Source organism: Vulpes lagopus, chromosome 2 (genome assembly GCF_018345385.1).
Source record: "Vulpes lagopus strain Blue_001 chromosome 2, ASM1834538v1, whole genome shotgun sequence".
NCBI lineage: Eukaryota > Metazoa > Chordata > Mammalia > Carnivora > Canidae > Vulpes > Vulpes lagopus.
This window is the reverse complement of record NC_054825.1, coordinates 128,688,274-128,713,215: the sequence shown is the minus strand read 5'-3', so window position 1 is coordinate 128,713,215 and position 24,942 is coordinate 128,688,274. Positions and strand designations below refer to the sequence as shown.

The 24,942-nt window shown below is 38.1% G+C and overlaps 1 protein-coding gene across 6 annotated transcripts in view; it reads right to left on the bottom strand.

Annotated features, from left to right (window-relative positions):
- The window catches only part of FANCC (FA complementation group C), a 272,119-nt gene that overhangs the window by 174,739 nt on the left and 72,438 nt on the right, over positions 1 to 24,942 (bottom strand). For 5 of the 6 annotated variants that reach the window (XM_041735278.1, XM_041735303.1, XM_041735305.1 and 2 more), the window contains exons 2-4: positions 7,664 to 7,905; positions 5,323 to 5,407; positions 415 to 509 (exon numbers count right to left, since the gene is read on the bottom strand). In XM_041735278.1, coding sequence (XP_041591212.1) covers positions 415 to 509; positions 5,323 to 5,407; positions 7,664 to 7,828 — 345 coding nt within the window. In that variant the 5' untranslated portion in view covers positions 7,829 to 7,905. The remainder of the gene's footprint in view (positions 1 to 414; positions 510 to 5,322; positions 5,408 to 7,663; positions 7,906 to 24,942) is intronic. The other variant, XM_041735299.1, reaches the window with a different exon arrangement.

Here is a 24,942-nt window from a genome sequence, read left to right as displayed (position 1 = left end):
GGACCGGAACCAATAAGGCTTAAAAAACCCCAGACTCCCCAACCCCAGCGCGACTTCCCTGACTCGGGCCATCTCTCCGAGTCACGGAGCCTCTCCCGGGAGCGCTCCCCATTAATGCACTCTCGAACCTACTGCCTGGCTCTGCCGTTTTTTTTTCTCTCTCCGCCATTCATTTTGGAAAAAACCTAACAATTAGGCCTTCCAGGCATGAGAAATTCACCCTAAACACCGCTACATTCTGGAATTCACAATTAGGCAAGAATGAAACCTCGTGAAACATCCAGCAAGATAATGGAACAGTGAAAACTATATTTCTGAAAAAGTTTCTAAAACATCATAGAACTGGACTATCAAAGGAGCACCTTTAAACAATCAATTCAATGCAAAGCAGTGCACGACAAGATTTATTCTTACCCTGGTCCAGGAGTTAAGTTTAGATTCTTCAGAATTCTGTGGTTCTTTATTAATTAGACAACATAAGCACCATATTAGAATTTTTTGGCTTTCATCTGCAAAAAGGAAAACTAAAATAAGGAGGTTTTGTCAAATAGAAAAGATAATCAGCATAAAAAATTTTTAAACACTGTATTTAAAGGAAATATATGTTATTATAGTTTAGGAAAATCTCAACCTACTAAGTTCACAGAACCATGTGTGAAACTTAACTTCGTGGGTTTTTCTTGTGGTTTCAGGATCACTTATGCTTAGCCCTTGTGTGGTCAATTCCCTTTCTGATAGAGCAACAATTTTGAAAGCCAAAGAGAGTAACAGAAATAACTAAAAGAACTGCACTTTTCACAAGATCAGTTCTCTTAAAGCATATTTCAAACTGTTAGTAATTTCAACCTTTTTAAAGCAATATAACTGTTACAGGCAACAGTATATATTTGTCTTAATCTCTTAATTTTCTAATTTCCCAAAACATCCTCATTTGTTAGAAACAAATTTAATAAAGGATCATTTTAAAATTTATTGTTTTAAAATTTATCCAAAATGATCTGGATAAAATAGATGCCTCTTACATGTTCCTCATTCTTTCCTCTAAAATTTAAAACTTTACCAAATATGTGATGAAAATGCTGAACTTGAAATCTTATACTTGGCAAGAATATCTACTCAGTGAGCCCTTTTCTTTTTCCTCGTTTGGTAACTGAGTCCATTCCAGTTGGAGATTTAACAACACAACTGAGAAACAAATGCTGCCTAAAACTGAAAATGTCAGTACATACACTAGAGCCAAGCAAATGTAGCCCTCTTCCAAAGGCCATCGGTGGCAGCTAAGGAAGACCAGCACCTGGAATCAAACCTCTGCAGAATCATCTGATACCCTTTACCCTCTCATCTTCTGCAGTCTCAAAAACTGAGCCAAAGGCAGTTTCAAACATTTCTAAGGGCTACAGTAACAAGAAATAAGGAAAATACAAACTGCAGTAAGCTACCTCTGCATTTTCAACCACACACCAAAGAACAGTAATAGTAATTGTTTATTAGACCCACTTTTTCCCCATAAGCATCATAAGTTTAAGTTCCCTAAATAACATCTCTGAAGTTCCCTAAATAACATCTCTGAACAAACTTTATCAGGAGTTACTTTGTGAGATATTGATTTTTCCCTAGTTTTTATAAGCTCAAATATATCACCAGCTTGCTTATTATAGGTTTACTTCAAGAATCCTGTCATTTAACCTCTGAAGGTCCCTAGGATTCTTCAGGTTGAGTCAATGCCACTGAATAAAAATCTGACTGTTGTACTTCCTATGCTTTAAGTATTAGAAATTATAATTATCTTCATGTCACAGAGTGTCAGACACATCCAGTGATATGCTTACTATGCAAGCAGCCTCCCCAGTTAGAAAAAATGCAACCCAATGGGGAGCACTTCCAAAAATCAGACACCTCTAAAAGAGAGGAGGAGGAAGAGAAAAAGAAAGAAAATGTTATTTTATGGAACTTAAATCTAAAACAAGATATAAGATATAAATTTTCCCCATATGTTCAGTGAATCTGCACATTTAGTTCAACAAGTATATCATTTAAAAAGTTTTTCTCTAAAAAAAAAATTAAAAAAAAACAGAAAACAAGAGAGAGCGAGCAGCCCAAGAAATGTTCACCAACCTTTTAGGAGGTGCCTTCCTTTGCCCAGAGTCAATGTACTGAAATGCACTGAAATGTATTGCTAATGAGCTCACTTTGCTTTAGGGATTTACAGATGCAAGCCATCACTTGTTATTCATGAGTGCCACCAACAAACACTGCAGGGGAGAAGGCATCTGTCAGGATCCTCCCCAGAGGCCCCTACATTCAGAGTGGACATCCAGCAGGGCAGTTAAGAGAGATGGAAAAATGCCTGGGATTCATCATACAAGCAGTCACTGCCAGCAGATCTTCCTGCAAATTTGGATTCTAAAAATGAATGGAGAGCAGCCCGGATGGCTCAGCGGTTTAGCGCAGCCTTCAGCCCAGGGCCTGATCCTGGAGACCCAGGATGGAGTCCCACGTCTGGCTCCCTGCATGGAGCCTGCTTCTCCCTCTGCCTGTGCCTCTGCCTCTCTCTCTCTCTCTCTCTCTGTCTCATGAATAAATAAATAAAATCCTTTAAATCAATAAATAAATAGATAGATAAATAAATAAAATGAATGGAAGGGAAAAGGGGAAAAGAATATACCACCACATATTTGCCACCTAATATTTTTTTGGGGGGTATCCTGAGCTAAAATTCCAAATGAAAGCTAAATTAATTCTTTAAAATCCTTTTAAAATTCTATAATCCATAATCTAAAAGTGTAAAGGCAGCATTTTTTAAGACAATAAGTATTTATTATTTTAAGCTGCCACGTTTGGGGGCAAAGTTTTACACAGCAATAAATAGCAAATAGTGAGGTTATAGCTGTTGTGCTCAATCAAGAGGGCAAAGGTAAAACAATTGGCCAGAATTCCAAGTAGGTAAAAGCAGTAAGTATATGCAGAGAATACCCCTCAATAAAAGGTGTTCCCACCTTTTCCATTATCTGGTTTTTCTCTGTTCTTAGTGGTGCCTTTTCATTTCCAAATCCTTCCTCTTTCTGTATTATCCTTATTTTGAACTGATTCTCACTTAACATTATGAGAGATTTACTTTTTCTTTGATGGAAACTGTCACCTTTCCTGTATTTAAAAAGTTATTTTGATATTATAAAACCCTAAGAAAAGATCCTTTCCTGAATAAATGTGCCCAACTAGCAAACCAACAGTAGCAACACAGGCAAGACTTGATTCATCATAAGAGTTCTACTGCCCATTAGTCTCCACTATAAGCTCAGAACCCAAGGCACACTTCAAACAGGAAGCTGAAATTTAACAGGCAGTTCAAAACATAACATATGCACTGAAAACAAAAAGAGATGAAGGATTGGTTTCTGGTTTTCAGAGGGGGCCAATGTAATAGGGATAGGTGCTAAGGAAAGATCACAGATAGACACAAGTTTAAGGCCATAGGTATAAATCAGTCCAGCCGCTTGCTTTTACAAAAAGGGAATCAAACCTAGTGAGAATCTGGTGGCTTGTCTCAGAAAGTCTGGTCTCATCTACTGTCCCCTAAGAGTTGGCCCCAGCTCAACCTCCCCTGTGAAACTCTCCTTTATTTCTCAGCTCCTTGTTTAGAATTCTGTAACACAAACCATTTCTGAGTCAGGCTAATCTGCAAAGATGTCTTTTCTCTATGACTGGATACTTCCAGTGGAGAAATTGTAGCCATGTTTTCCAAGGCCTTGAATATTAAAAAAACAAAAACAAAAACCAAACTTAATAAATATCTGTCCAGTGAATATATACATTCATATGAGGCTGACCGGTGTTAAAGCCAGAACTGGACCACTTCAACCATGACTGTGATCCAGACATATCATTTAGATGGGTGGGATCCTGGCTTTTATCAATTTTACATTATGGGGAAAGTGATTTCCTTGCTCTCATCCAAAATTACCTATCCAGCAAACGATCTTCAAGTAAATATTACATAGTGAAAAATATAGCCAAATCAAGGCAATAAACCTCAACTGTACACCTTCAGATGTGTCTGCTCTACTCTATGCTACTCTATGCTAGGCCCTAGGATAACCAAAAGAAATAAAACCACAGTTCCTACTCTTGAAAGGCATTCAGTTCTCCAGGACATCAGATAGGTAAACCAACAATTACAAAACAGTGTAGTGTTATAATTAAGGGAGAGGCAATCAGCTATGGAGACTACTAGGAGAAGTTCCTAACTCAGCCCCAGCAAAACTGCTTCAAAGAAACTATATGAGGACAGATGAGACTAGAGCTCCAGGCAAAGGAATCACACATCACAAGCCCTGATGTCATGTACCTTCAAGACACTGTTAGTAATTTGACCTGGCTACCATGTGTGTGGTGTGGTTTAGAAGATTACACAGGAAATGATGCTAGACAGGTAGGTAGGATGTCAGGAAAGGAACACCTCCCCCCAGAGTGTCCCCAAGTTCTTCTTCACCTTAGGTAAAACCACAATATCACTCCTAAATAATGTCAGGGCCATGGGAGGATTCAGGCACTGAAGAATTATTTTACACATGGAAAAGAGTAGCATTTGCGTTAATATGAAATTGTGAAACAAGGAATAATTCATTATTATAACCATTTTACACTGAATTAAAAATAAGATTATGATAATCATCTGGAAGAGTCTACACTTCAATACAAGTTCTATTTTCTTACAGATCTGCATGTGTGTAGGTGTGTGTGTATATATGTGATTATACGAATATGTATCAACGAGAAAAGGATGTTATGTTTCCAATGCAACAATAAATATATCTTAATAGTTTTATAAGCAATGGGACAGGGATGCCCAGGTGGCGCAGCGGTTTGGCGCCCCCTGCAGCCTGGGGTGTGATCCTGGAGACCTGGGATCAAGTCCCACATCAGGCTCCCTGCATGGAGCCTGCTTCTCCCTCTGCCTGTGTCTCTGCCTCTCTCTCTGTGTCAATGAATAAATAAATAAAATCTTAAAAAAAAAAAAAAGCAATGGGACAAAATTTATAATTTGAAGCTCTGTATTCTGTTGGACAATGCAAGATTAAAATTATCAGAAGTTTGTATTTTGAGAGGACAGATTTTTTTTTTAAGATTATTTATTTATTCATAGAGACAGAGAGAGAGAGAGAGAGAGAGAGAGAGAGGCAGAGACACAGGCAGAGGGAGAACAGGCACCATGCAAAAGGCCTGACGTGGGACTCCATCCAGGGTTTCCAGGGTCATGCCCTAGGCTGCAGGCGGCGCTAAACCGCTGTACCATGGGGGCTGCCTAAGAGGACAGATTCTTACCAAATGCTAAGATAAAAGGATTCCAGCAAGTTTTTGCCAACAGTTGACCAATTGTGGGGAATCTTTCGATGATTGTACTTGAATTCTGTAAAAGAAAATTATGTTTTGGTCAATAAAAGGACACGACACAACTTAGAAATGCTGAACTGACACTTCATGTTGAAGGAGTTTGAATATTTAGTATGTAATTCAGAAAAGTAGGAAATTTAAATAAAATTTAACAAGTAACCACCTTACTTCTTTCTTAAACCACAGCACCAAAACTAAGATGCATAGCACATTAATGTAAAATCAATCTTGTTATAAAATTACCTTTATTTTACTCATACTTAGGAAAGGCTAATTTGTTTAAAAATAATGCATAAGAGTGAACAAAATACTGTGGGTGATTAATAATTATATAATCCTATATCTTCATCTTGGTTTTTTACTCTAACATAAGAGAGGTTCCTAACTCAGCTTTACTGGGGCTACTTCAAAGAAGGTTTGAGAGAACAAGAACTCTGGAACTTGTAAAAAGAAATAAAAGCATCCAAGGCATAAAGATACATATCGGTTTATTACTATTTCAGTTACTACATGCTAAATGACATCATACTTACTCTACAAGAACCTAAAACCTGAGACAAAAAAAGAGCAACTAAATAGAAAACAGCTTAAGATTAAAAATTGACATGCTGTTGTAAACTGGCCCACTTACCTTTATCATTCAAGAAAGGTAAAAAATAAGACCTAAGGGGATCCCTGGGTGGCACAGCGGTTTGGCGCCTGCCTTCGGCCCAGGGCCTGATCCTGGAGACCCGGGATCGAATCCCACGTCGGGCTCCTGGTGCATGGAGCCTGCTTCTCCCTCTGCCTGTGTCTCTGCCTCTCTCTCTCTGTGTGATGACTATCATAAATAAATTTAAAAAATTTTAAAAAAAAAGATTTAACAACAAGGGTCGGGAGTTTTAAGGAGAGTTAACAGGGCAAAATGCCACAGAAAAAGAGAAAACTCAGAATTGAAAAGAATTTGTTTTGAAAAAAAAAAAAAAAATAAGACCTAAATGGGGTAATATGTACATAAGCTGAGATGTAAGCTGCTGTACCAATCAATTCTTCACATCTGTCTTAGCATCAAGGCCAGTCCTAGACTTTCTGGGACTAATTGAAAGCCAAGTTGCAGAAGTACTATTATGGAAAAACAATTTTAAAAGGTAGTATTTTTTTTTAAGTTTTTTTAAATTTATTTATGATAGTCACAGAGAGAGAGAGAGAAAGGCAGAGACATAGGCAGAGGGAGAAGCAGGTTCCATGCACCGGGAGCCCGATGTGGGATTCGATCCCGGGTCTCCAGGGATCGCGCCCTGGGCCAAAGGCAGGCGCCAAACCGCTGGGCCACCCAGGGATCCCCCCTAAAAGGTAGTATTGGTTGCTTATACAGGCTCTATCTTTCCTTCTAGTTGCTAAAGACATAAGAACTCGTATCATCCACATGAACAATTCTTCAAATTTCTGACTTGCTTCTTTGATTAAGAATTAAAATGTAACACAAGAACACCCATGTTAAATGAAAATTTCGCTTTTCATTTTGAAATCAGAAAGTATAAAACAAAGATTATTTTCATAATATGAAAGCACATTAATTCATAAAAATATCTATCACAGTAAAAATGAGAAATCATGTCAAAATTAAAATATATCAAATTTTGAACACAATACATTTATACAATAGTGAAGATACTCAAAATCTTAATATTCACCAGAAAAGACCACTTAAAATATTCCTAAGAAGAGATCTTACTATTTGTCATCTTTTGGTAGAACTTATTTGAGATAATGTTAAAGAAAAGGTAAGCACTGGGGTGCCTGGGTGGCTCAGTTGGTTAACTGTCCAACTCTTGATTTCAGTTCAAGTCATTATCTCAGGGTTGTGAGGTCAAGCCCAGCATCGGGCTCTGCCCCTGTGCATGGAGCCTACTTAAGATTCTTACTCTCTCACACTCTGTCCCTCCTCTCCACTTCCCGCCTTTTCTTCAGAAAGAAAAAGAAAGGGTAAGCATTTCGTAAAACTCTTCAGTATTTAAAAGTTGCAAATGCTTTTAAAAGAATCCCAATTATTACCCCAAAGCAAGTGTCAATAATAACAATGTTTCATATAACAATGTAACTAAGTTAAAAAGAAAGACTGAAATCATAAGAAATCAGAGGTCAGGAAACTGCCCCCTGTCTGTATTACCTACAACTAATTTGTCTTTCTAATCGATCAATACATCAGGTGAATACCGCAAATCCTGACCCTAAATAACATTCAGGCTTTGTTAAATGTGGTAGAAATTCATTATATTGGTCCACCACTCACCAGTTCTTTCAAGACTTCATACATCTGCCTCAGGAACTCCTGAAATCGAGGCAGGTGAAGGCAGGTATCTTGCTGGGTTTCCGAAGTAGAGGCATGTTCCCACAGAGAAAGCTTCTGCATCCAAAACTGATAATGAGAAGAAAAGTCTACGGAATCTTGAGCCATCTTGGAAAAAGAGAAAAGGTGATGGACCCTCACAGTGGCCTACCAAGCACTGAAGGAAACATGAGTACACATCAAATCTAGAAGAAAAGGGGAAACATTTTTAAATGTATTTTTATTGGCGGCTTCATATTCCACTGATGAGTGACAGGGGGAATACAGGGACTAAAAGAACATGCCTTCTATGGAGTCATCTTTGAATTATTTTAAAACATGTCACCCAGCTACAGCTATAGTTTTCACCATCTGAACTTTTTATCAGAGTAATATCACACTAGAAGTCATTATACCTTCACAGACACATGCTAATGATGCACAAAAAGCACAGCTGATAATATTTTATATCTTCTTTTTAAGATTGAACTATTTTTAAATGTTCTGGATATGAAGTTCATTTGAGTATTTTAATGTAATGGGAAATCAAAAACATCCATGGGTGTTTAGTAATAGTTGTGTCTAAAAAATATTTTTGAAGTTTTCATGTTTTTTTTTTTTTTTTATTTATGATAGTCACAGAGAGAGAGAGAGAGAGGCAGAGACACAGGCGGAGGGAGAAGCAGGCTCCATGCACCGGGAGCCTGATGTGGGATTCGATCCCGGGTCTCCAGGATCGCGCCCTGGGCCAAAGGCAGGCGCCAAACCGCTGCGCCACCCAGGGATCCCCAAGTTTTCATGTTTTATACGCATTTCTGGCTTCTCATTTAGGTGTTAAAGAAAATCTCTATGCATTACTGCCTACTGAAATTTCTTCCCAATCTCTCTTCGTTTTTAGGAAAAAGTAAAATAATTCATTTCACATGCATTGATTTGAGCAATCGATTTAATTAAAGACTAGTATATTTGCTTGACCTCAATTCATTCACAAGAAGAAATCATATTTTAGTATAATATGACAAGCTGCAATTATTGAAGTAGTGTACTAGTCCTAAGTGACAGAAAATAGCCCATAAACTTGATTTACCCCACCTGCAGTATATGTTAAAAAGAACCATGGAGTTGTGCAGTTGTACAGTGAGCATGTGCCTTAGGCAGAGCTGGCTAAATAACCCTGAGTGACCCATCACCATCCCAGCTTCTCGCCACCTTCACCCATAAGAAGCACACCAGGCAGAGAAGAGAAGTCTGCCTCTCAACCCCATAGGCTTTTACAAGGTCTCATACTTTCTTGGGCCAGGGATGATACTCAGCTATTTGATTTCAAATGACAGCTCAGCAAATGTTGAGTTTAAACCTTCGGCAGCAATCATCAACAGATAAGATGGTCTCAATCAAGTGCCAAAAATATCAACAAAGGGGGTTTCATTACTAAAGAAGAAAACCAAAATATTTAAGGAGATCATACAATTTGGTTGCAGTACAAAAAACTCTAGACCAGGCAGGTGGAAATTTTTAAATAGTACAAAAAATGTAGTCTTAAAAAGGACAATGAGGGAAAAAAAGGTTTAATCATAGAGGGAATATATGCATCCTGCCGAATAGCACATAGTAGCCAAAAACCTAGGCCTTCTCCCTGATTCCCCCCTTTCCTCTTGTTGCCCTCAGTCATCCAAGCCATCACTGACACCTGTCAATTCTACTTCCAAAATAAATGTGATTTCATCTAACTTCACCCACTTCTTTCCAACCCCACTGATGCCATCCCATCCCATCCCATCCATTTCTTCCCTAGAGTCTTCTACCTGGTCCCCCCTGACCCTCTCCAGTTCTTTTCTACAGTCCACAAAAATGACTTTCCCAAATGTAAATCACACCCAGCACACTCCTGCTTAAAACCTATTCCCAACTTCAAAAGCTTCCTGAGAAAGAAGTCCTGACTCCCTGTAGAAAAGGTCCCAGCCCCTTCCTGGAGTCTCTGAAGTTCTGCAAAAACTTAGCTGTGGTACATGCTCTCATTTCCTATGCTGCTTCTCCACTGCCCACCATCCTGTCCAGGCCCTCATCTGTTCCACCAACCCGACTTCACTGCTTTCTGCTGATTCCTCCACAGCTCCACAGCTCGTACCACATCAGTAATTATTTGTTCACTCAGTTATTGCTTCCTCCACTAGTATATAAATTCCCTGTCTCCAAGAATTTAATGCATGCCTGGCAAACAATAAAATACTGGATAAAAAATGAATAATTCATTGATATTTTTCAAAGTATAGTTCTAAACTAAATGACAAAATGCTTTTCCATATATAGTAATTTAATTAAAAGGTAACTTCCTGAGAAAAAAAAAGTTTAAAGGCATATCTATGTGAAACTTATTAATATTCCATTTTAGAAACATAGTAATAGCTTATACATACACTTACTAGGCTCTTGAAAATATATTAAATGCTTTATGCACACTGGATAATTTAATCTTCTAAGCAACCTTATGAAATAGGTACTATCATTATCCTCAGTTTAGAGAGGCACAGAGAGATTATGTAAATGCCGAAAGTAAGATTATGTAAAAGCCCAAAGGAAGTAACTGCTAGTAAACAGCAAAGCTACAGGTTGTAGGATTTGATTCAGAGGGTCTAGCTCTGAAGTCTGTGCCCTAAATACAGAAACTGAAGAAACAAATTAATGAGCTTATATAGTTCATATGGTCCTAGATGAGGTCTGTTTAGATATTTGGGGACACTAAACTGAAGACCTTTTTGGTACAAGAGACAGGAAACATTATTTTATTATAGCCAAATTACAAACAATCTTTTTTGTTTGGCAATGTGACTACATCTGATTGTTTTAAATGGAAACAGCTTTAGAGACCATGCAGCCTTGGTCCTTCCTGATGAGCTGTTCTACAGCCTGTGTGTGTGTTGGGGGGGGGGGGGGGGCAAAAGGATGGTTATGGCTGGGAAATAAGCAATGATCTGATTGTGATGCTTACCAGTTGAGTTGCTGCTGGCATTTAGTGCTCTGGAGCTAGGGATGTTGAACAAACTACAATGCACTGGAACAGCAGCTCACAAGAAAAAAATGGTCTTCCCCCAAAGGCCAATGACACCCCTATTGAGAAATGATGACTTAACAGATGAGCATCTATTGACTGTGCCTTTGAGCATTCCTCCTCCTTCTTTTGGTTACAACACCTTTCTTTCCCTTGAGGAAAGAATCTCTCCTCCATTCCACAAATCTGGGTAAGCCTGTTAATCAAGGCACCTGGTGGCATCAGTCAAGAGGTGAGATGGTGATTCTTCAAGTTAGGCAAACCAGACTCTGTACTGGGAATCTGAATCTTGAATAGACTGACATAAGGATGGAACTAAGTCCTTCCAAAGACTCTCTGAGTCTAGATCCCTAAGGCCATCCAGTGTCACATCCTTAACAAGGTGTAACTTTCCAGCTCTATTTTTTAAAGATTTTATTGTTAAGTAATCTCTATACCCATCTTGAGGCTCAAACTCCCAACCCTGAGATCGAGAGTCACATGGTCCACTGACTGAGCCAGCCTGGCACCCTTCGGTTCTCTCTTTAATCCTGTTGACTCTCCAGGGGCTTTCCACAAAATCCTTTTTTTTTTTTTCTTAAATTAACCACTTTTATTTTTGTGGTTTAAAAAAAAAAAAAAGCAACTACAAACTGATATAATCTGATATATACTGACATAACATCTAATACAAACCAGATAGTGAGCTTCAGGCAACAAACCCTTGAAGAAAGAAGAATTTAACTGGTCACTGGGCCAAATCATGGAAAACAATAGGGAAATTTCGTTCGCGTAAGGGTACTGGAAACCAGAAGTCCATGGAAGAAGAAGGTAATAATGCTGACCAACAAGGTACTGCCTATGATCAAGGAACCTACCTCATTATACTCTTCTAGTAAGAATAGCCAGGTGAAAGACTGGATTATCAAAATCAAGTCTGGTGATCTGCAAAAAACCCCACCTCTTCAACCAAGGGGCCAGTTGGTCTTAGTCAATGATATTAGGCTATCTAAAACATAATCAAATGGTAAGTCCAACTCAAGCTGTACTTTCATTTTTTTTTAATTTTTTATTATTATTTATGATAGTCACAGAGAGAGAGAGAGGCAGAGACACAGGCAGAGGGAGAAGCAGGCTCCATGCACCAGGAGCCCGATGTGGGATTCGATCCTGGGTCTCCAGGATCGCGCCCTGGGCCAAAGGCAGGCGCCAAACCGCTGCGCCACCCAGGGATCCCCAAGCTGTACTTTCAGATGTGAATCCTAACTGGAGAAAACTAATACCACTCAAGGCACCTAGAATGCTGTTATGAAGCTAATAGTAAATGTATTTCTCTATTGGGATAACCTGAGGACATGAGAAAGCAGTTCAGTCTCACCACCCTTACAGGTGAGACTACTCAGAGTATGGCATATTACACTGGTCTACCATGCTGAAGTTATGAGGCTGATAGAACCTAGAGACTAAGAAGACACAAATATGCCTTCTATGTATTCCAGATCGTGGGGTGTAAATCTCATGAATATTCAGGGCCTGCCACTTCAGGAAGTTTCTTGTGATCCAATGATCCATGCCATACCAGGATATGCCCTTTAAAATAAGGATAAACAAACTAGTACCAGTAGTTGCCTCCAATGTAGAGACCCTGATAGTTGGGTAATAAGTGCAGGAAACAAACTTGGGTTTTACTGTCCACCTTTTTGCACCTTTTCAAAACATTCGGCTGACATCTCTGGGATTCATGAACATAAATTGCATGAGTTTTAGGGTTTTTTAAAAGACTTTATTTACTTGAGAGAGAAAGAGAGAGAGAGAGAGCAAGTGTAAGTGGGGGAGAGGGGCCAAGAGAAAGGGACAGAATCCCCACTGAGCAATGAGCCCTATGTGGAGCTCAATCCCAGGGTCCTGGGATCATGACCTGAGCCAAATACAGACACTTAAATGACTGAGCTACCCAGGCACCCCAAAACTACATGGGTTTTAGGTCATTTATCTGCTTCTACCTATTTTCTGGCAATGAGAAATATGGGTAGGGGCCAGAGTGAGAACCACTACACAGCTAGATGATGCTGAAGTGCTCTGCCACTCAGTGCATATGACCCAGTAGATCCAATACTGTTTAAGGTGTATGTGGAAGATCTGGATTCTGGGAAGAGACTTTAGCACGCCTCACTGACCGGACAGATCGTCCAAGCCACAAAGCCGGGTGTGCCCAGCAGTACTCTATCATCATGTGCAAATTACGCCAGCTTGGGCAAAATGCATGAGTGAGGTTTTGGATGCTATCTGTGTATGTCTTGCTGTTGTGTCATATAATTTTTTTAACTCCCTTCTCTTTCATTTTTCCCTCTCCTACTACTGCATATATAGAGTATATTATTAGTAGATAAATTTTCTGAAGTCTGTAATTCACAGACTATCAACAGAGATGGGAAGAGGAACTGACATTATCCAGAAATCTTGGACCTGAAGCCAGAAGCATTAACCAGGCATTACTTTAGATTATCTCTCTTTTTTAAAGGAGAGCTAAATTATGTTAGTTGGAAATGTTTTAAAAATTCCCTGTATAGAAAGCAGTAGGTCTGAATGTCCTGAGTAACGAACAAGTGCAAATGAGTAGCTATCTGGTTTTTGCCCACTTAGCACCCCTTTCCTGTTCCTTTAATATGAATGCGCCCCACTTTTGCTCTGAAGAACTGCCCTTCTTCCATTCCATATAGTCTTACTAAAACTATGGATCAAGGTGTGCCTCCTTAAGGGTGAGACAGTTACATATGTCTAACAGATGAGGCTAAGAACTAGGAAAGAATTCTATGCAAATAAAATAAAGTTTATGTCTCTTTACCCGACACCACTCATAAACAGCAGACTTTTACTCAATAGAGAGAACAGCTTATGATGATCTCACTTAAGGCAGAGGCTATGTGGTACAACTGAACTTTTGTTTATGAGGTTTCCTTTTTTTCATAAGTATTTAATGAGTATTTTTAAATACACCAAAAAGACAAAATAGCCAAATGGACTCCTATGTACCCATTAACTAGTTCAAGCAAATCACAGATGTCATACCATTTTACTCAAAATACTTTGATTTGCATCTTTTTTCTAAGAACTCAAAAAAAAAAAAAAAGAAAGAAACTTAACTACACTATCTTTCATACTCAATAAATCCAGCAATATCTAACAGCCCGTCTATGTTCAAATTTCTTTAAAATTTCCCTTTAGGTTGAGTTGTTTATATTAGGATCCAAAAAGATCCACGTATTGCATATGGGTCAATATTGATATTTCTCCTCTAATCTGTAACAAAATAATGTAAAAATAAGTTTCCCTTAATCTCTAATAATTATCCCTCTTGATTTTAATATTTTCACATCATTTATTCCCTGAAAGAACCAATATTAGAGGCTAGTACAATCTATTGTATTGACTAACAGAATCTTACACACTTATGTGTTAGGCTGATTATGGTGTTAGCATGTTTTGCTATCCCATATGTTGCGTATAAACTGACAGCACGACTCAGAGGGATTTTTTTTTTTTTAAGATTCGTGGTCAATGCATTTTTCTAAGAAACTTTCTTTTGTAATTGTGTATGCTTTGAATCAACCCAGAAGGCATATAACTGGTTGTCTCATGTACCATAATGTTGAAACTGATCAGTTGTTTCAGGTACTTTTAACCTAATTCATCCTTGAAAAGTTCACCATCAACCCTTTCCTAAATGGTCTTCTGAATTGATGATCATTTTAGATCCATCAGGGGTTGAAAAATAGTGATTTTCTAATTTTATTCATTGCTCCTGCTTTTATTGTAGATAATGCTATCCGTTTTTAATTAAAAAAAAAACTATATGTTGTTACAAAAGACACATCTAAAACATAAATATACAGTGATTCAGAGAGGCTAAAAGACTAGGAAATGAAAAACCTTACAAACCTAACCAAAGGAATCAAATAAACTGAACCAATTCAAATATACTTTGGGACAAAAAGCATTACCAGAGGTAAAGAGGGTCACTTCATAATGACAAAGTGTTCAATTCACCAGGAAGATTAAACAATTCTAAATTTGTATGCTCCAATAATTGGAAATGTAAAACAAACTATAAATCTCAAAATATAACACACAAATTGACATAACTACCAAAAGAAATAATTCCAATCATACTGGGAATTTTCGCACATCCCTCTCAGTAAATCATCATGCAAAAATCCACAAATTATAAGCTCTCCCTCAAAGAACACTCCAAGCTTATTGTTTATGTACACTAGCAGAATGTTCACACCAGCACTGCTCATAGTACACCCAAAGTGAAAAGAACCAAATGCCACTCAAGAGTAGAATGAATAAATTAAATGTGCTATCATTATACAAAGGAATAATGTACAGCAATGAAAATGCAAGACCTACCACTACAGGCATAGAGATGAATTTTCTGAATGAATAATGTTGAGAAAAAGAAACCAACCCAAAAAGATACATAAGATAGGGCAGCCCCGGTGGCTCAGCGGTTTAGTGCTGCCTTCAGCCCAGGGTGTGATCCTGGAGACCTGGGATGGAGTCCCACATCAGACTCCCTGCATGGAGCCTGCTTCTCCCTCTGCCTGTCTCTGCCTCTCTCTCCGTCTCTCTCTCTCTCATGAATAAACAAACTCTTAAAAAAATACATAAGATATGATTCATTTACATGAAGTCCAAAATCAGGTATAACTAAACTGTAGTGGTTACCCTGAAAAGTCAGGAATCCTATTACCTTTAGAGGAAGAGAAGTAGTAGTATGGGAAAAGTATGTGTAAATGGCAGTCAAAATGCTGGCAATATTCTATTTCTTGATCTGGATACCAGTAACGTGTATTAACATTTTAATAATTTATACAACTGTAAGTCATGTTTGTGCTTTTCTGTATGTGTTACATTCCATTAAAAAAAATTATTTAACTTCTATATATACATTTACCATACAGGTATGACTCTAAAGGAAAAAAAGAAAAAATGTTATAGCTTATAAATGCTAACCAACACATACAGTACTTGATGAATACAATAAAAATTTTAAATTATTGGAAGTCTATAAGAATTTTCTATTTTTTAGCTGAATTCTCTGAAGATATTATAACTCTCAGAATTTGCCAGAGATAACGATCCTAGCACTTGTTTTCTCATCTTCCTTCCCATCCTCAAATAACAGCTCCATTTTCCCACTACTAGCTCTCAGGAGGAGAAAATCCACAGCCTTCTCTATCTGCCCCCACCTCCCCAAAGCTATGTGCCTACTACTTTACCCTGAGAGGGCTAGTGTCATAAAGAGGAAGAGACATCCAATTCATCACTCAGAGGATAACCCGTGAGAGGTCCAGGTCCAAGCAGACAAAATGACGCCAAGTCCATGCAGCTAAAATAGAATGCATGCCTCATAAAAGGATTCTTCAGGTTCATAGTGATTCCAGCTTTTTTCACAAATGCATTAATTTTTTCCCCAGTAATCTGCACCCTTATTAGACAACTGAGATCTAACTATATATCTTTTGATCAATACCAAATTCTTGATCTTGCCCCCAATGTAAATCTTTGACTTTCTTATGAGTCTGCTTAATATGGATGCCCTCACATGGATGTTTATGCCCATAGTCATTTCACTGGAGCAATTAGAGAAATACTGCTTAGCATCTTTTAGAGCATAAGAGAAAGGTGGATGTCAATGACATTATTTCCTTAAAACTCAGGATTTTAACAAGTATTTTGTACACAAACTGTATATAGTAATGTAGTAAAAGCAAATGGCATGGAAAGTTGGAAGGAAATCCCCATTTTCCATTTCTTGTGTTATTTCTCTTTTGGCACTACCCAATCCTAAGGAATCAAAACCATGATTTCACCTTCTCCATATACACAGACTAAAAACAACCAAAGTTCTTAGTCCCCTCACTATATATTTCCAGGAGAAAATAAAATGACCTTCAGAAAATGCCATACAGAAGAGACTAAAGTAATTGTCCTGTGAGGGGCACCTGGGTGGCTCAGTGGTTAAGCATCTGCCTTTGGCTCAGGTCGTAATCCTGGGGTCCTGGGATCGAGTCCTGCATTGGGCTCCCTGCAGGGAGCCTGCTTCTCCCTCTGCCTCTGTCTCTGTCTCTCTGTGTCTCTCATGAAGAAATAAATAAAATCTTGAAAAAAAAAAAAAAAGAAAAAATGTCCTGTGAGCAGAGAGAGCTAGCAAATAAAGGATTCCCGTGTGCTTGTTCATGTCTTCATTTCTTGCTATTAAAGGAGATCCTACAGAAGAGGAGGCAGAAGGAAGAGGGATAAAGAAGCAAGGGAATCCAGCCATCAGAGCTAGCAAACATCAGATATTGAAATAGGCTGGTTCAAAATGATGTCAACTTAGGATCCTCTAAGCTCCCTCCCTCTCTTCTCTCATTTATAAACTGCTTGAAAGTTACTCTGCTGCCTGCAAAGTACTACTTAATTAACTCATATCACCATGGCACAAAAATACACCATTGTCTGTGAGGGTTGAGAGTGAGTTGCCAAAATAACATGGCTTGGCTTCAAAATACAGCAGGTGAAGAAGAAGTAATGCTTCAGTGTTAAAAGGCTCCCCATTTTGGTGTTCTTTGGGAAAAGGATACATCCAAAAACTTCATGGAAAAATGTGCTTCACAAAGAATATGGAGTTTACCAAGCACAATTCATGAGAGGTAATGAAGGAAAGAAAAGCATCACAACACTTGAGCAGTATCTGAAGAAAGATGATGAAAAGGAAAGAAATAAGGAGGTAACAGGCTGGGGCAAAGTGCAAAGTATCCTAATACATTAAAAACTAACAAAACCATTTCCCTTAATATAGATATCCAGTGTTAAGAGCCTGGCAAGGAATAGCCCCTAGACTAGTGGTTCTCAAATTATCTTTCAGAAAACAAAATGGGTTCCCAAAGTTCCATGTTGACACCTGAGCATATAAGCAGCTCTGACTTCAAAGAGTAAACCCTGCATGCCCAGGCAGGAGCACACAGGATGTTCAGTCTACCACGGCACTAGGAGTGACCAGGAATGGCATGAGCCAGCAACTCCAGCCTCTCATTTAGTATTATGTAACATTATTATCCTCTTCTAATTTATGAAATTTTGGGATGGAAAATCCCTTCTATAATTTAACCTGTAATTTTCTGATCTTCCATTAATTAGCATTGCTGTTGAAAGGCACCCTCTATCTCAAAAGGGTTGTCCCATCCAAAGACAACTTAGAATTTAATTGTTTTTAGATATTTCTGAAAAAAATATAAAAGAATCCTTACTCAGCTGACTTGGCAAGGAATCTGGTACCTATGAAGTCTTGTCAGAGACTACAATTGCCACAAATTTTCCTTTAGGAAAAATGTTTTAAAAATTATTTCATTTTAATCATTATTGTTTTCCTTCATGGCAAATAGTAATCTATAAAACCATGTATGCAAATAAGAGTAGCCAGGACTATACTGTGAATAGTTAAAATTTCAGAAGTAGTTATTATAATTTAATTGTGAGTGCTGAAGTAATTACCAAGGTCCCACCATCTTTATCATCTAAACCAGTGCAGTGGGTAAACATCTAGGATAAAGTCACAAAAGTGATAACAATGACAACAGTGATATAGATTTTTTAAAAATCATTTAGTAAAATTAAACCTTGTATAAAAGTTCAACACACAAAATGAATAGACCTGTGCAAATCATGTATCAAATAAGGGATTAATATTCAGAATATATGAAGAACTCCCACAACTCAATGACGGAGGGAGGGAGGGAGGGAGGGAGGGAAGGCAGGCAGGCAGGCAGGCAGGCAGGTGTCTGGGGCTCAGTGGTTGAGTGTCTGCCTTCAGCTCAGGTCGTGACCCTGGGGTCCTGGAATCGAGTTCCGCATTGGGCGCCCCACAAGGATCCTGCTTCTCCCTCTGCCTGTGTCTCTGCTTCTCTCTGTGTGTCTCTCATGAATAAGTAAATAAAATTAAAAAAAAAAAAAAAAAGAAAGCCAGCCAGCCCTAGTTTTAAAAAAATGGATAAAGGACTTGAATAGATCTCAAAGATATACAAATGGCCAATAAACACATGAAAAGATGTGCATCATCACTAATCATTACAGAAATGCAAATCAAAACCACAATGACATACTATACATTACACCCATTAGGGTGACTTTTATTTAAAAACACAAAAAATACAAAGTGTTTGTGAGGATATAGAAAAATTGGAACCCCTGAGCATTACTGGTTGAGGATAATAAACAGCATAACTGCTGTGGAAAACAGTATGATGGATCCTAAAAAATTTAAACACTGAATTACCATATGACCCAGCAATTTCACTTCTACATATATACACAAAAGAATTCAAAGTAGGAATGCAAATGGATATTTGTAAACTCATGTTCATAACAGCATTATTTACAACAGCCAAAAGGTGGAAGTTACACAAATGTCTATCAAGAAATGAATAAATACATAAAATGGATATATATATACAATGGAATAGTATTCAGCCTTAAAAGGAAGGAAATTCTGATACGTATATACATCGATGAGCCTTGAAAACATACTAAGAGAATAAGCCAGACATGAAAGGACAAGTATTACACATCATTTCATTTATAGGAGATACCCAGAGTAGTCAAACTAATAGAAGTACAAAACAGAATGGTAGTTGTGAGGGGCTGAGTGGAGAATTATTATTTAATGGGTATAGTATTTCAGTTTGGGAAGATGAAAAAGTTCTGGAGATGGGTGGTGGTAATGGTTGTACAACTCCGTAAATATACTCAATGCTGCTGAATGGTACATTCAAAAAATAAAATGGCAAATTTCATGTTATGTACACTGCACTACAATTAAAAAAAAAAAAAAAAAGACAGACTTGAGTGTGGCTCTGGGCAAAACAGAGACAGAGCCTGGAGTATGCCCTATGTCCCTGCTATGTCTTTCTCTCCAAGGCCCCCTCCTCAGGACAGTGCTGCACACACTGCTGGTTGTCTACCTGACAGCCCTAACCCTTCTGCTGCTTCTTTGTTAACAGAATCAGTTCATCTAGGAATCTCACAGCCATGAGTCTTGGGGAAGCTGGGAGGTGCCCCAATTCCATGGATGAACATCTTTCCGATGGAGACCAGTAAATCAGAAACATTTTCAGTGCCCCTTTATATATATATTTTTAAAGATTTTATTTATTTATTCATGAGTGACACAGAGAGAGAGGCAGAGACATAGGCATAGGGAGAAGCAGGCTCCTTGCAGGGAGCCTGATGTGGGACTCGAATCCCCTGTCATGGGATCATGACCTGAGCCAAAGGCAGATGCTCAACCACTGAGCCACCCAGGCAGCCTAGGGCCCCTTTATATTCTTAAACATTACTGAAGACATTACTGAGAGCCTTTGTTTATGTGGGTTATATTTATCAATATTTACCACATTAGATATTAAACCTGAAAAAATTTAAGACCTAAAAATAGACATACACATTCCATTCGCTGCCAGAGCGATGATATATCATCATATATCATGTAATCTTTGACTCCACTGTACATTAGGGAGGATATGGGAGTGGATAATGCAATTAAGGTCTTAGCATTATTATGAAAATAGTTTTGCCTGTATGATACTCATGAAAGGGAATCAGGGGATACCCAAGAGTTCTTGAGCCACATTTTGAGAATGGCTGGTTGAGGCCAGTCATGGTATTTCCATTTGCCTTTCTACCAACTATAGGAATAGCCAGTGTTATACTACTTGAGATGGAGAGACTTGAGCTTTGGCTGGAAGGTTTTTGATAGTCTTTCTCAATCTAAAACAAACTCACATTTTTTTCATATTAGATACTATAATCTTCATTTGACCCTTAAACTGTCAATAGTTGCCCTGGGATCCAGCAATAAGTAGCCTGAGAGGACTGGCCAACAGTCCACACAGAACAGAGCAGAAAGTTGGACCTGTGTCCTTTCCTTAGCATAGCTGAGGCCATGTAGTAGCCAACCTACTTTGAATTACGTGGCTTAAGCCACATCTCATTGGGTTTTCTGTTACCTCTAGTCAGACATCCTAAGTGGCACACGTCCTCAGGACCCAGTTTGTGGAGTATGTTCTGATATCACTGTTGTGCACAGTAGCTGGCACGTAGAAACTCAAAAAATATTTGTTGAACAAATGTGTGATACATAAGTGAACAAATCCACTAAGGCAGTTGTAGAGGAGAGGCTAAGATAGATAAAATTTGAACTGATTTTGTGTTGACAGAAGCCCTTGTAGCTCCCAGACTGTCAACACTGCAAAGGTCATTGAAAATCTCACAGTCTCAAAATGGCTGTGGATCATACTTGTCAAGGGCCAAGAACATCAGACATTGCTTTTCTTTAGTGTGTCCCATCTCTAAGCCAGAGGTATGAGAGGTAAGTCTATATATGCCAAATATGGCCCATAACCAAAGTGGCAACCTGATAAAAAGCATAATTTTTTTTTCATTTTCCCTGAGCATGAGTCAACTAAAGTTACTTCTCCCATCAAGTAAGTACCAGAGAGTTAAGGACTGAATGCTACAGAACAAACTTAATGAAAGAAGAAAAAGACAAATTAAATACCTAGCCTCCAATCAATATCATCAACAGGGTGTGGCACAATGACCTTATCAGAAAATATTTAAAACTACACAGCTAGTTCAGTCAACAGAGCGTACCAACTCTTAATCTCAGGATTGTGAGTTCAAGCCTCACACTAGGTGTGGAGCCTACTTTAAAAGAGAGAGAGAGAAAGAGAATATTTTAAACCTCCAGGAGTATAATAAAAAATAAAATTAAGAAATTTATGCCCAACTATGCTTAAGGTTGACAACACACTTCCTTTGCCTTACTAAAAGCCTGATAATAGTATTTTTAATTTACTAAAATGTAACGTTTCTTTGCCTCATTATTTTAAGAAAGACTGGTCAATTTGCCCCTGTGTTTGTGAATTTTTTAAACAGTTACAATAAAATACTATTTCCACATAAAGTACTTAAGAAAGAAATGATATATTCCCCCCTAAAAATAATGAGGTTTTAAGAAAAGTTCCACTAGGAGGAGCTGGCTTTTTCTCTGTTGAATCAACAGCGTTTCTCCTCGGAGATAGTCTAATCAAAAACACAGACATGAAATTTGCAGATAATTTCATACAAACCTCAATCATAAACAAAATCTAGGCCTAAAGAACCATAGGAGGAAACTATAATTCAGGTGCAGAGTGAATACACTCTTCAGATGACTTTGCAAAGAATTAAGAAAATTTAATCTAGCAGAGAACTATGTCTAAAGATTTATGGAGCTCCATTCTCCAGCCCACATCCCCAGTCATGTGAAGAAAAAAGCTGGTCTCTGGACCTCACTTCCAAGGAGAAGCATCCCTCTGTGATAGTGCTTGCTTTGGGAGCCACTAAGACAGAGCCGCCTGACCCTGTTCTCCAACAGAGCACTGAAGAGCAACCACTGGGACTCAAAAAATACGTCTTCCCACATACATTCTGTTAGAAATAGTGGTTACTTACTTTGCTTGCATTCTTGTCCTTAATTGTCTTATCTTGGAGTAAGACTGTGACTTTTGGTGGGACCAAAAGTTTGAAAAAATGGGCTGAGGAGCACATTAGGTATTAAAATATCAGAAATCTTACCTTTGTCACTGGTGCCTTGGCTCCAACTTATTTCTGCCTCTTGCCACCCTTGGTTCTACCCATAATTTATTACTAAATAAACAAAAACAAAAAATCCCACACATTTATTGGGAGCCTACTTTATGACAGAAACTCTCAAAAACACTGCAAGTAAAAAGATGGGAGTGTGTTGCTTACTCTCAAAGCAACCTGTGATTAATGAGAAAATCAGGATCTATAAACAGAAAAAACACAATCCCTTGTGGGAAGGGCTAGGAAAAAGAAAACACAAGGTGCCACAGGGAGCATTAAGAAGGGGCACCTCACCCAGCACAGGAGTGTCAGACACTTCCAGAGAGAAAGGATATCTAACCTAAGCAAAAGCATGAAGTATGAGGAGGAGTGAGCCAGGCAAAAACATAAAAACCAAACTCAGGAAGAGTTAAGCTATGCTTTGATCAATGTTTCTCAAACTTGAAGAAAAACTCCTGAAGGCTCTCAGAACCATCTAAAACCATTTTTAATAAAGGATTTTAGTTATTCGTGAGAGACACTCAGAGAGAGAGAGAGGCAGAGACACAGACAGAGGCAGAAGCAGGCTCCCTGTAGGGAGCCCAGTGTGGGACTCGATCCCAGGACCCCGGGATCATGCCCTGAACCAAAGGCAGACGCTCAACCGCTGAGCCACCCATTTTTATCCTGTTAAATACTATCAAGTATAAAATCAGTAAAACCATTATACTTAGAACTCTTAAACATCTACAAAATTTTTACACAAATACCAGCAAATCTACAAACTGAGTAAAATTTCAATCAACAAAATGAATTCAATGTGATCACTGACATAGGTTACTGAATCTCACTTGGACAGGTCATGTAAACTTGGCACTGACTACCAAAAGCTACCAGCAGTTTCTTTCATTTGCTACCATATACAGGGATGGTTAAATATGCACTTTTCTCTTTTTTGAATTACGTGAAACAGGAATCTTTCACCCAGCTCAAATATATGATTTACATTTTCACCCATGTTCATTTTTCAATATCTAAAAGTATGGCTACCTGGCACCAATACAAACACAACTGCAGGCACTGACATCTTAAAACTAAATATAGTTCAAAAAAAAATTTAAAAAAAAAAAAAAAACTAAATATAGTTCAAATTGTGGGCATTAAGGTGTTTGGAAACAACTGAATTTTTAAATTACCATCAAAATGAAAAATAAAAGGTGAAATCTTTGTAGAGAACCACAGAATCCTAATAAATCCTACCTGCTTAATCTTACTCATCTTTTGGGGGCTGTAAGCCTCAGAAGGAAGTTTAAATAACTGTATGCTATGGGTCTCACTGAACTCACACACAAAAAAAGCATTTTTGTGGTTAACGTTTAGTACTATGTAAAACCAAATATCTCACTTTATTTCCTTTAAACCCTCAGCCCATATGATTTCCAGTTAAGATGGCACAGTAAATTCACTTTGATGGAACCTCTCTACTCCAAACATACAGCAATGAGAGGGGAAACATAAGAAGAAAAAATCAAAAAGATGTAGGCAAGCCCAAAAATAATATAAACATTTCTGTGAAACAGATTGGGGCAGAAACTCAAGAGGGAAGCCCTCAAAGTTAAAGCTTTGAGCCTCTTAAGCTCAGGATCCAGGAACCAAAACTGGAAGTATGAGTCCTACAAAGTTTTGAGGCTAAACATAATCCACAAAAGACAGAGTTAGCACAGTCAATGTGATAATTGGAGGAGGCCCCCCATTCCTGAAAGCAGGTTGGCAGCTCCTTGTCTCATATAGAGCTGTGGCATAGGGAGGAAGGAGGACACAGGCCAGCTAGCGACCAGTTGAGACCATCTGTGATTGCCCAAGTATAAACTACCCCAAGGTTCTAGACTGGGGCTCTGTGTAAGCCACACAAGACAGTTCCAAAATGGCTATAAGGAATGAGCAAAGAGGAAGAGGGGTGGAAATGAAAACAATACAAAACAGATCTCATTTAAAACATGCCATTGAAAAAAAAATAAAAAAATAAAAATAAATAAAAAAAATAAAGCATGCCATTCAACCAAAGTCTAAAATAAAATGCATGAAGAAATCTAGTGCCAATAAAGGAAACTAACAAAATCCGTCATCAGACCACTAATTCACTTCAGATGAAATTAATATTATAAAACAGTCCAACAAAATAAGCATAAAGATGCTTTTAAGAAGCTAATTGAAAAAGAATTAAAAATAGTAAAATAGAAAGGCAGAATTAAAACAATGGACAATTAAAAAAAGAATAAATTAGAAATTATGTGAAGAATATAGTTATTAAAGTTTAAAACAGCACACCAGATACATCGGACTAGATAGAACTGAAGAAAGAACTGGTAAATCTAAGATAATACTAAGGGACTACTCAGAATGCAGCCCATTCTGGGGGGAAAAAAAGAAAAGCATTTAAGAAACCTGAGAGATACCTTCAAGAACATCTGGGAGGTGAACAGAATGGGAGAGAAGCAATATTTAGAGATAAAAGCTAAGAATGTTTAAGAAATACTGTAGTTCTCAGATTAAAAGTACA